The sequence below is a fragment of the Haliotis cracherodii genome, unplaced genomic scaffold (genome assembly GCF_022045235.1).
Source record: "Haliotis cracherodii isolate W230 unplaced genomic scaffold, xgHalCrac1.p SCAF_2, whole genome shotgun sequence".
In the NCBI taxonomy this organism is placed as follows: Eukaryota; Metazoa; Mollusca; class Gastropoda; order Lepetellida; family Haliotidae; genus Haliotis; species Haliotis cracherodii.
The window spans coordinates 53661145-53673621 of record NW_027266275.1 but is presented as its reverse complement, the minus strand read 5'-3'; the positions used below and the strand labels follow the sequence as shown (position 1 = coordinate 53673621).

Below are 12477 nucleotides of genomic sequence, written 5' to 3'. Positions count from 1 at the left end.
ACCCTACACAAAAAAGGTTTTCGTCATATCTGTGGATTATCAAGGCGATGATGAAAATGCATACTAGACAAAAACCAAGAACACGCTGGGTGCCAAGTTGAAAGTTTACACCTCAAAGAAATTACCAAATATGTACAACAATGTTTACTTCCGTATGACATCACTACCGGTGACCGATTTTTATAAAATGGCGTGTTCACTGACAACAGTACGCGGGATTTCCGGAGGTTTTCGTTGATTGAGGGATCGTATACACATAAATGTGTCACGTAGGTAATCAGAAACATCCTGACAATCTGCCTACTGTTATTTGTTTACCATGTTTTCCAATGTATCAAAGAGAATTAGTCAGAAATGCAGACAACAACCGTCATCGTTGTGCGTGATTTAGCGTCAGTCATGGCGTCACACAGGACGGAAACTTTTACGGCTTCTGTTGAATTTACCACATCATTGTATTGTATATATGTGTAATTCCATAATTAGTGCAACGATACTCTTCCCATGAATATTCTCAAACGCTTGATGGAGCCAATGTCTGCAACAATTAGCCGAAAGTACCTCTAAAAATGCTACACAGTGTAAAATCTGAATTTTGCTTTGTTTACATTTCAGCAAGTACAGTTTTCCGAGCACAGTTTTCGTTTCCATACCTAATTTATTTCGCATGATTTGATCTAAATAATTTGCATTGGTGACAAAGACCATTTATCTGTTGTTTCGAAAATGTATGAGGAATTCAGGGATGCATGTATAGCAGCTGAGTTTGAAATATACCTGATCGAATAGGCGTCTCATAACCGGCATTTTGTAAACAATCCAATATGGCGGAACGTACACTTCGGCGTTCGTATATATATATGCGTATTTTCCAAAACATTCTAAACGATTCTAGGCTTATCAGTGAAGTTTCAGAATTGTCATTAGTGATGTGATACCCTTGATCACTAATATGCTATTTTTCTACTTTAATTATTTGATATCCGATATTTAGAATTCTAAACACACAGTAAATATTTATATAACGCCGTGAATTGTGATTTGACGAGATTTACAATGTACCTAACTTTCAGTCACTTTCAGTAATTTTGAATTGCCGAAAATGACAGTAAATGATAAACAGAAGGGGGAATTCAAAACTGTGAAGATTCTGCGTGATGTATATTGTGAATTTTATTCGATTTCGAAAATGAGGGTTGAAGAGAAGGGACATATGTGTCGCTGTGGCATCCAGGGGTTTTACACTCTGAAAAAACGATAATGTTGCCATAACAACAGACAATGTAACTGATAATAATAACAAACAAACTCGCAGACGAAGACGAGTTTGTTTATTTTTATTATTAATTACACGGTCTTGCTGTTCAATACAGACGTAGGTGAACATTCGACTGAAGCACGAGCTACTTATGAATGACTTACACTCAGGAAAGTGGTCCGTCATCACCATGGAGTAGCCAATCACGGGCCTGGAATTTGATCTCACACATATGTTTGATACCAGTTATCTCAAATGGGTTTCTCACCCACAGGTGTGTAAGAAATCACTTTTCTCAACTTCAGAACACTCAGTCTTTCACACTGAAGAATATACTACCCCATTTGTTTCACATTCAGGTTAAAGTATATCAGGTGGACACATTCTAAGGGCAAATACCTGATCAGTGCATTTGGGGCAAGATACTTCTAGCATTAGTATAATAAAAGGTAGTAGTTCCTGGGACAAACTGTTAATTAAGTCTGGGACGGGTAACTCAGGTACTCGGGTCAGGTAGGACCAGTGGTTAGTCACGTGATGTATTGTTTAATGACAAAAATTATCTAAAACTCTATGGTTACACTATTAGTCACAAATGTTCCCATTTCTTTCTGACAATGCACCCATTCTTTCTAACTTTTATATGTTTGAATACAGATAAAACATCATGCAGTAAACTTCAGTGTATGCATGACCAGATGGCTTTACACGTGTATCTAAATACATTTTGCAAGGGCTAAGGTCAAACTTTTCAAAATCGGACAGTTTGTACCTATCTCTAAATATCTACAGCGGGTTACCGGTTAGGGTCAGGTAATAGGGTGGTGGGTACCCGGGTAGTAAATTTGGACTAGTCCCAGCCCTACCGTTAATCCTTTGAATAGGCAATGTTGTAGAATATTAAGCATATATCTGTGATTAATATTTCTGTCGAGTTGATTTCCAAAACCTGCAAGCTGCCATCATTAAGTTATTAACACTCTGTCAGCTGAAGAAGAGTGGCCAGACAAACCTGGAAGTTGATATCAAGGTTCATTGCATAGTCCCAGATCTTGACCACCCGGTCCCCGGCTGTGGCTAGGTAGCGTCCATCACTTGTTGTGGTAAGTGACGTACATCCGCCCCGATGTATGTGCTCAACCTGTGAACATAGAGATACAAGACCACCAACTTTAAACTTGTCAGAGCATCAACAGCCATCACATCTACTACATACAAATATATGACATGCCTGGAGCATTACACACCCAAAAATAACCCCCATGATTATAAATAAAATCAATTAAAAGAGAGGAATGATGAAAAATGTTACCTCTGTTAAAAGCCTTCCAGATTTGGCATCAAACTTGATGAGTTTGTTCTCAGACGTGGTGACGAGGAGATGTCCGACACTGTTAGGGGCATAAGCTACTCTGACAGCCATGTCTAGAGTTGTCTTCAGGCTGTTTGATGGGTTGATGTTACTGATGTCCAACTTCATCACCTGCAATTGCATAGCAGCCATGACTCACTGTGTTCCATCATCAAGCAAACGTAATCATGAGATTTACAAGTTATCTACAGTGATATTGTTGATGCCCGAGTGGCTGAGAACGAACACCACATCTTGTTGGCCTTATAATAGGACAAGTTCAAATCAATTCAGTTTCACTTTCCGATGCTAAAATTGCTCGCTCAGGGACTTAAAAAATAAGCATAATCATTATTTTGTTCTACATTTGGATTTTTTTAAAGTTCTTAGCTTTCTAAATTCAGAGGTATTTTGACATTGTATTTTAACATTGCATTCAGTGCAATAATGCCAACTAAACATTCTCTGCAGACTTGGGGCCTAACAGACGCCTCTCAGCAGGTCTAGACAAATCCCTGATGCTCATTCTCAGAGTTAACTCATCTCACAATGTCTGATGTACAGTAAACTACAGTTATAACAAACTCAAAGGGACCACAAATTTTAGTTCGTAATAACCATAGTTCGTTATACACATATATACAGGATATATACAACAAATGGTCGGGACCAAAAAATAAGTTTGTAATATCGGTCAGTTTGTTATAAGCATGTTTGTTATAAACGTAGTTTACTGTATACTGGATAAAAGGAATGCTTCTTTGATGTTTCTTTTAGGGCTGGGACGATACACAAGGTCACGATACGATACGTATCACGATAGTGGGGTCACGATACGATACGTATGATACGATACAAAAAATAATGTCACAAGCTGGTGGAAGATGATGAAAGTTTAATGTAAAATAGTTCTCATCAAATAACTCAAATTTTCCTTCAGAACAGGTGTCAAACACAGCACATGTCACTCAATAGCAAAACTCAAAACACCTGAGTTAAGGAGCCTGACTAAATACCTGGATTTTCTGCAATAAAAATGCATTCTAAATGTCATCTGAACAGCAGAACTATTTGGTAAAAACAACCACTGGTTTGTAATTTTCTCACAATGATCAATGAAAGGCAAATTGTCTGAAACTATAAGATTTCATAAAATCCACTTACCTATTTCTGTTTTATTTTCATTGTTTACTCAGTAACATGAAGAAATACCCCTGTTTTGGACTTCGTATGAATAAAACGTTCGTCGAAAAATGGCATATGACACATCGCTGGAAAGCTTATTCCTTCATCTACATTCTCGTAACATCGACCGTTTTTTTCCGTAGTTATAACAAGTGATATCATTGGATTAAAATTGGTTTCTAATGAAGCTTTCTTGCCGAAATCTGCTACAAGTTTCGTGATTGGACAATTTTGAGCACGTGACCTAAGGCAGCCAATCAAATTACAGCTGTGATACCAAGCTCGTGTTTAAGAAGTTGTCGAAAGATTTTTGTTAAATCATGCTATTCTGAACGTTTTAAGCAGGAAATCACGATATATATTAAAAATATGGAACTTCGTGAACGTATCATGCTAGGTTACGACCTGTGACAAAGATTTTTCATGCATATATTTTTGCTTCAAACATATAGTGTCCGAGCCGAGAATTCAAGGCGACGAAAGCCGAGATGTCATTTGACTTACATTACACGCGATCGCACGAAAAGATGGAAATAATAACTTAGATGTAAGTTTGATTACTTTTAGATATATTTTTGTTGATATTATTTATTACTTTGTATAATATATTTAAAGATTTGTTTAAAACGTCTTTATTTTGCTCTTTGACATGTTCGATGTGGACCTGTATTTCAATAACATCACGGGAATTAGTGAATATTTTTTTAATTTATCGATAAAAAATGATAAATTGAATTGGAATATGTATTTCAGACATAATGAAATGTGATAGATTTAATATATGATGATATTACAGGTAGGTCCATAAAAATAAATATTATTTTGACGTGACTACGGCTTGGCCCGTAAACCGGCCTACGGTGTCTGGGGACTCGATGCTTCTTGGCCGGAAAACCAGTCGCCTTGTTTGAAGGCTGAAACTTATACGAGTCATTTGATTGGTCGTACTACGAAAATCAACCAATCATATTTGCCCTTGTTTCATCACTTTATTTTCTTTACTGACTGCGTTGGAACAAAACGGACGATGTAAACAGCGGCAAATACGTTTTGTTACTCGTAGTATATCAGCTGTGTATCGTTTTGTATCGATACATAGACCCACGAATCGATAGTCGTATTGAACTGTAATGTATCGTGATACATCGATGTATCGGTGAATCGTCCCAGCCCTAGTTTCTTTGTGGATCTCAGAACAATGAATTTGTGAAGGTGATTGTTTAGTGTTAATGTCTTTACTCACATGGTTCTAATGGATAATTTTTACCCCATAGTTCACTGTTTTTAATCGGCTATACATACCTCATCCAGACTCTTGGCATCCACGATACTGACAGTGAGATCAGAGGGTCCAATAAAGGCCACTCGTCTACCACAGGGGCTGACTGCTAGTGCATCTGGACCATGTCGTTCCCCACGGGCAACAGTGTTGCCGAGCACCCGGATGATGTTGTAGTTGTTGGAGCCCGAGTCATAGAGGGCGAGTGATCCCAAAGAACATGCACTGTACAGGTAGTTCCCAGCGGTGGAGTAGGACAGGCCAATTATCTTCCCTCGGTGCTGTCTGATACAACATGGTTTACTCAGTCAGACATTGGTGTACCTCGAGCCTTGTCTGTCTCCACTTTTGATAAATTTGATGTTTATTGAATAATATTTCATCACTGGCAGTTAAACATACACGATACATGTCCTTCCAGTGATTGAAGAAATTAAGACTGTGTGATCAGTATGACTTTGATCCATCTCAATAGTTCTGTAGAAAATATTACAAACTTTCATTCAGATAATTCAATACAAATAACCTATCAAAGTTCGACAATATGCCAATATTTAATACATTGTTACAACAACTTACAAGTACTGGAGCATGACAATGCCTACCTGTGTTCTGCTAGAATACAACACTGACGACATGTACTGGGTTATGGCTAGCCTACCTGTGTTCTGCTGGGATACAACACTGACTACAGGTACTGGGGTATGGCTAGCCTACCTGTGTTCTGCTAGGATACAACACTGACTACAGGTACTGGGGTATGGCTAGCCTACCTGTGTTCTGATAGGATACAACACTGACTACAGGTACTAGGGAATGGCTAGCCTGCCTGTGTTCTGCTAGGATACAACACCGACTACAGGTACTGGGGAATGGCTAGCCTACCTGTGTTCTGCTGGGATACAACACTGACTACATGTTCTGGGGTATGGCTAGCCTACCTGTGTTCTGCTAGGATACAACACTGACTACAGGTACTGGGGTATGGCTAGCCTACCTGTGTTCTGCTAGGATACAACACTGACTACAGGTACTGCGGTATGGCTAGCCTACCTGTGTTCTGCTAGGATACAACACTGACTACAGGTACTGGGGTATGGCTAGCCTACCTGTGTTCTGCTGGGATACAACACTGATTACAGGTACTGGAGTATGGCTAGCCTACCTGTGTTCTGCTAGGATACAACACTGACTACCGGTACTGGAGTATGGCTAGCCTACCTGTGTTCTGCTAGGATACAACGCTGACTACAGGTACTGGGGTATGGCTAGCCTACCTGTGTTCTGCTAGGATACAACACTGACTACATGTACTGGGGTATGGCTAGCCTACCTGTGTTCTGCTGGGATACAACACTGATTACAGGTACTGGAGTATGGCTAGCCTACCTGTGTTCTGCTAGGATACTGGTAGTCTGCACATTGAACACTCTAACAACTCCGTTCTGAAATCCGCAGGCCACAATCTGGCGTGACGGGTGGTAGCTGATGGCACACGGACACTCCTGCGGGGAGCTGAAGTCATACAGCTGAAACACCCAACAAGGGTGATCATCATACACAAATGTCATACACACTGGGATACTGAACCAAATAAATACAATTTGGCCATGTAAATAAGATACACATATCATCTGCCTGTAAATATCCAGTTGGGGGAAAAATACAAAACTTGATTACTTGTATATCCCAGTACATATATACTATATTATGAGATATATAGACTACTAAACGAGCTCCCATGTAATACCAATTTTATGAAACTTGTGAAAAGTTCTGGCATCTGACCAGCAAAAGCGAGTCAGATACCACAACTTTTCACGAGTTTCATAAAATTGGTTTTACATGGGAGCGAGATTAGTACTTTATTTATTACTTGCCATTTATAACGTTTTTAGAATTATACTGTTGAGTGTGAACAGGCTGACACCTACATGATCCACAGCATAATCCAATTGAGTTTAACAGAATAATACTTCAAACATGTCAAAAGTTGAAACATATGAATTTAATACCACACAAGAGTCCACTTTTAGAATTCAGGTGTCTGTTCCACAAAGTTATCATAGTGCTAAGGTTATCGCAACTCACATACTTTAACTTAGACTACCGACTGTCGTTGCGCTACCGTACGATCACCTTGTGGAACAGGGCCTTGCACCTCAGAGTTTACAATCACGTCACAATACCCGATGATTTAATTCGCGGAATTTTGTTGCAGGATCCATTGGTGAAACAATGCCATGTGACATGAGCCTAGCAACAAGGTGTGCATAAGCTCCTCTCAGTGATCTATCATCTCCACATGCAATGTCGTTGAATAAGCCAAGGGATATTGAAAGCTTTCAATATTTGTTCGTAAAAAGTGTTCCGAGAGTACATAAGCACTTGTTTTGGTATTACACAATGTGTAATACAGCTGTACAGCTGTATGTTTATTAAACGTGTCTCTTCACGGGCAAGTTTACCCACCTGCTGTAGGGTGTCCGCATCCCACACTCTGATGGTGTGATCCTCCGATACAGTTGCCAGGTGTTTCCGGTAGGGATCAACAGCCACACCAAACACACGACCAGTGTGAGACCTCATCACAGTCGTGTAGCTCTTGGTTGACACGTCCAGGGTGCCCAAGTTGCCCTAAACAGATCATCAGGCCTGATATTTCCACACAAACTATCGGGATTTATCTTTGTCTATCTATCTTTAAGTCAACATTACTCTCAGGAATGGTAGGAGCAAGGAGGACCCAGGCTGGTAGAAATGTGGCATGCTTCACTTGATTTTCAGAAATGTAACCCATGGTAAAAACACACAACTTTCCACCAGAAACATGTATCATGAACTATTTTGACTGTACTAAATCAGGAGACTAAAAATTGACAAAAATGAAATCATATGGTGTTAGAAATGTAAGGCTACTGTAGACTTAATTCAAAATTTCCTAAAATTTGAGCAATGTTTCATATGTGACATCTGGTGACCTTGACCTCACAGAAGTCACCATACTGATAACACCTGCTGAATGAAACTGTAGTGTGACATGATGAGACCTTCAAAATGACCTTGACATTTGACACAATTATGACATAAGACCGGTGCTGAGTAAGTGCTTATCGTCACTGACTGAAAAATACTTTGTGTTTCCATAAATTGATAGAAATTTCACAAAATTTTAACCATGTTTCATAATTTGACCTCCAGCGACCTTGACCTTACAGGGGTAACCCCAAAGTTGATACAATCAAGACCCCGGCCTACAGATCACACATAAAATTCAATCCATAGATTATGAGTTATTATGCATGCAAACATTTTGACACCAAGTCCGAATGACCTGGACTTTAAATGTCATCCAATCAAGTCAGGGTTATATGATATCTCTAACATCCGTCATAAGTGAATTGTTGAGATTGCTATGATGTCACTGTATGACATCATCAATGGGGGTGGGTGGGGTAGCCTAGTGGTTAAAGCGTTAGTTCGCCATGTTGAAGACCAGCATGCAGGCATGATTCCCCACATGGGTACAATGTGTGGACCCATTTCAGTTTCCCTCACCGTGATATTGCTGGAATATTGTTAAAAGCAGCGTAAAACCATACTCACTAACTCACTCATCAATTACCTGTTGCCGCACATTAGAAGTTGATGGAAATACATTGATGTGCATACATAAGAGGTCAATTTGCAATACAATTACTTGCCAGATATCTCATAAAAACAAGTATCTCCAGTATAACTTTCTCAACGTGAAAAAACAGTAAACTGTGATGTACTTTCAGTCTACATGGGCTACAGCACAATCTCATTAAAATCAGATCTTATTTCTCGCTACCGCTAAATAAAGATCTGAGGACATCCCATTACGGGTCACGTCAGACCGACCTTGCGCAAACTTTGACCGACCAATTGATTGACCAATCAGAAGGGAGCTTTCTTGTGCTTTATGGCACTAATTTCAAATTGGCGACTACGCTTCGAAACATATTTTGACAAATTCTCGATTACAAATTTGAAACCTGAACAAAAGAACATTCGGGAATGGCTAGTAGATGATCTAGATTGTATGGATTCAGTTGTTAAACCCGTAAGTATCTTTCGGAATACCCCGTATTATGCATTTGGAGGTAGAAATCACATTCCAACTGTCACTTTCATAATCTGGTAAGCGAGGCTCTGATTAGTCGGATGAAAGGTCGTTCTGACGCAACCCCTTATGGGACTTCAGATCTTAGCGAATTAAGGTCTGATTTTAATGAGATTGGCTACAGCATATTGATACATTATGGGTTTCTCAGCACTAATAACATACTTAGATCAATGCTCACGATGTCAATCACTGGTTTATTTATAGACCGTTGTCACATAGCTGGAATATTGCTGAGTGCAACATTTAACAAGAAGCACTTGTACTAAATGATGGGCAACAGCTTGTTCTACTGTACTTACTGAAGCTGTGCCAGCCAGTATCTTGAGACCATCTGGAGACATGTCGACCACAGTCACAGGGCCTTCATGCTCTGAAACATAGGCAGTGCTTCATCTAGCTTTCATCACCATCTTCCATTTTACAGTAAACTATAGTTACAACGAACTCAAAGGGACCACTAATTTAAGATTATTATAACCGTTGTTCATTATAAGAGTATACACAACATAAACACAGCAAAGGGCCGGGACAAAAAAAAAAAAGTGTATATACCAGCCAATTCATTATAAATTTTTTTCATATTTGGTGAACACTTTGAAAGCATTTCAACTATTGAGATTACTTTTCACTACTTGAATATTTCAAAATATCCCAGACATTTTCTGGGATCAGTTCCTCTTACCAGCTTCAAGGTAGATATGAGCAAAGTCAAGTGGCCATAGCCTGAGGTAGCCATCATCGGAGCCTGTCACACAGAACGTCTCATTCACCGAGATGCTGTTGATGCCAATACCAGTGCCTGTCCACACACAAACCCACTTGTAGCTCGTTGTAAAGGACATGACAAAATCACATTTCTGTAATTTGAAAACTAGTTGAAAGCCAGGTCCTGTACACTTACAACGCCCTTGTCGATACATATGAGAAATCCAATAAAACAAAGGTATTTATATTTTTCATTTTGGTCAATAATAAAATTATACTGTTATGATTTTTTTCAAAAGCAAGGTTTAAACTCCCTGAAGTCACTGCCTGGAATCAACACTGTTCTTAAAAAGTAACCTAGATTCTCAAAATACCAAAACTGTCAACTTACCCATGAACGGATATTTTAAAGAAAATGCACCTGCACTCCTTTCTGAGGGACAGATTTTGACTCTTATAGTCATCACTCATACTTTTTCAAAAACACAAGATTCCTGTGTCAAGGAAAACCATGCCTTTCTCACCTGATTTTAATGTCTCTTTCTCCCGTTTTGCTGACTTGACAGTTGGAAGAAGACGTTTGACATGTCTGATTGATAACTTCTGATAGTCAATCTCTAATATGTAGCCTGAACGACTGCTTGCATACCTGAAACATCAACATTAATTTTTCCTAATAGACAACAGTCTGCTTACCTGCAAGCAGTAAGTCCATTGATGCAACAACCGTGTTAGAACCTACACCAGAACATCGTTCCTAATTGTAATAAAGAAGTTGTTCATCCATATATTTTATCCTTACTTAATACTCCAACTTCTAAATGCCTTTCAAAGTAGTTAGATAATCCTTGTCTATGTCTTGTGATATATTTTAACTTATCAAACAGCCATCCAAACAGATAACCTAATAGAAAGTACATGAGATCCTCAGAAATGAGTGTGAATCTTGGAAACAATGAAATCCAGAAATCTCAGACATCTGATTCTTAAAGACAATACTTATGACATTATGTAACCACACTTTCAAGTCTTATTGTGGAAGAGCGAGGGATTAATAAGCTTAAAACAGTATTTCACTTACACTGTGTGGCAGCTCGATGTGGGAGGAAAGACAAAAGCCTAGACCTGTACCAGCTAGGTTAAAGCAACAAGCAATAGTACTGACAAGCTAAGTATTTGGAAAACCAATCCTGGCAAAACTAAAGGACTCAAATCTGAACATGGAAAAGCAACTAATGGCACCTTAGATCACCATGGCTCCTCTTGTAAGTAGCCCAGCAACAGGACATGTTAGTTATCCTAAAGTATCTTACAGATTTCCCTGAAATCAACATTCATGCCTGTCCTAACTTACACAATGCGTTCCTCTGGGGCCTTGTTCAACTGGTAGCCGGCCTCGAAGCTGACATCAGTGAACTCCATGTTGTGGTACTCGCCAAGCTGCACAGGCGCTGACCTCAGTGACCCTTCCTTCACTCGCCACAGGCGGATGTTGTCTCGGCCACAGGAAACCATCCTTAAAAAATCACAGAAAATAATTTTACTGATCTTTAGAAACATTTTTCAGCAAACTTTCAGGTAACATTATCATTGTTAATCAGGCTTACCTAAATATTGAATTTACCTGTGCTTATAAATTCAAAACATGAAGTGGAGCAAAATGCCTTCCTTTTGTTAAAATGGTAAATTGGTCAAGAGTTTAAGCTGTTGAGAAATACCGCCAGTCAATTGATGTGGTGACCTTCCCTATGATGTCACAGATGAAACGTGATGTCATAAGGTAACATTACTATGCTTCACCTCACAGCCATGGAACATTTTGGTCTTCAGTCAATCATTCTTTCTTCTAAAGCAGGATTGCAGAGTCAGTTAAGTCATTCAAGTCATTGGTGTGTTTATTGTCTTACAGACACACACTGATAAGATATTATAAATCTAGAAAGTCACCTTGTGTCGTCAAAAGCTGCAATCTTCATCCGGCTAATGTCAACATCGGAGTGAGCCTTGGCCATCACAGTCACCTCCCTGCTCTTGGCTACCCGCGATGTGTTCCAGATCACTACCATCTACAACAGGAAGGAGTCTTTTGCTATGTTATCCCATGGTTGAAGATAAACAAGTTACAAAAACAATATGAAGCACATATGCAATAATGATTTCATATACTCTCCAGCATTGCTGACTTAATGCAGAAACTGTTGTCGTAATACAGACAGAATCAATGATGTAACTTAAAATGACTGCACTGACATGTTGACCTGGCTAGCTTCTTTATACCATTATAAAGGACATTACAGCAACAAAAAAGACCCTAAATAACTAGTGTTTATCATAAACTGTGGACAATCCTACTAATATCATGAAATGAGTCAGAATTCATGTATTTTGGACAATCATTTTTTACATGTGTATGAAACCAATCTCATTGAAATCAGATCTTAGTTCTCACTACCGCTATACAAAGATCTGAGGACATCCCAATACAGTCACGTCTGAACGACCTTTCATTCGACCAATCAGAGCATTGAAGAAAAGTGACAGTCGGAATG

General features: G+C 39.1%; 1 protein-coding gene across 1 annotated transcript in view; it reads right to left on the bottom strand.

Moving 5' to 3' along the window:
* The window catches only part of LOC139468238 (WD repeat-containing protein 90-like), a 48249-nt gene that overhangs the window by 20763 nt on the left and 15009 nt on the right, over positions 1-12477 (bottom strand). The window contains exons 14-23 of the mRNA XM_071250071.1: positions 11876-11994; positions 11283-11444; positions 10453-10577; positions 9906-10022; positions 9523-9593; positions 7546-7710; positions 6463-6602; positions 5097-5358; positions 2571-2741; positions 2271-2399 (exon numbers count right to left, since the gene is read on the bottom strand). Of these exons, the coding sequence (XP_071106172.1) occupies positions 2271-2399; positions 2571-2741; positions 5097-5358; positions 6463-6602; positions 7546-7710; positions 9523-9593; positions 9906-10022; positions 10453-10577; positions 11283-11444; positions 11876-11994 (1461 nt within the window). The remainder of the gene's footprint in view (positions 1-2270; positions 2400-2570; positions 2742-5096; positions 5359-6462; positions 6603-7545; positions 7711-9522; positions 9594-9905; positions 10023-10452; positions 10578-11282; positions 11445-11875; positions 11995-12477) is intronic.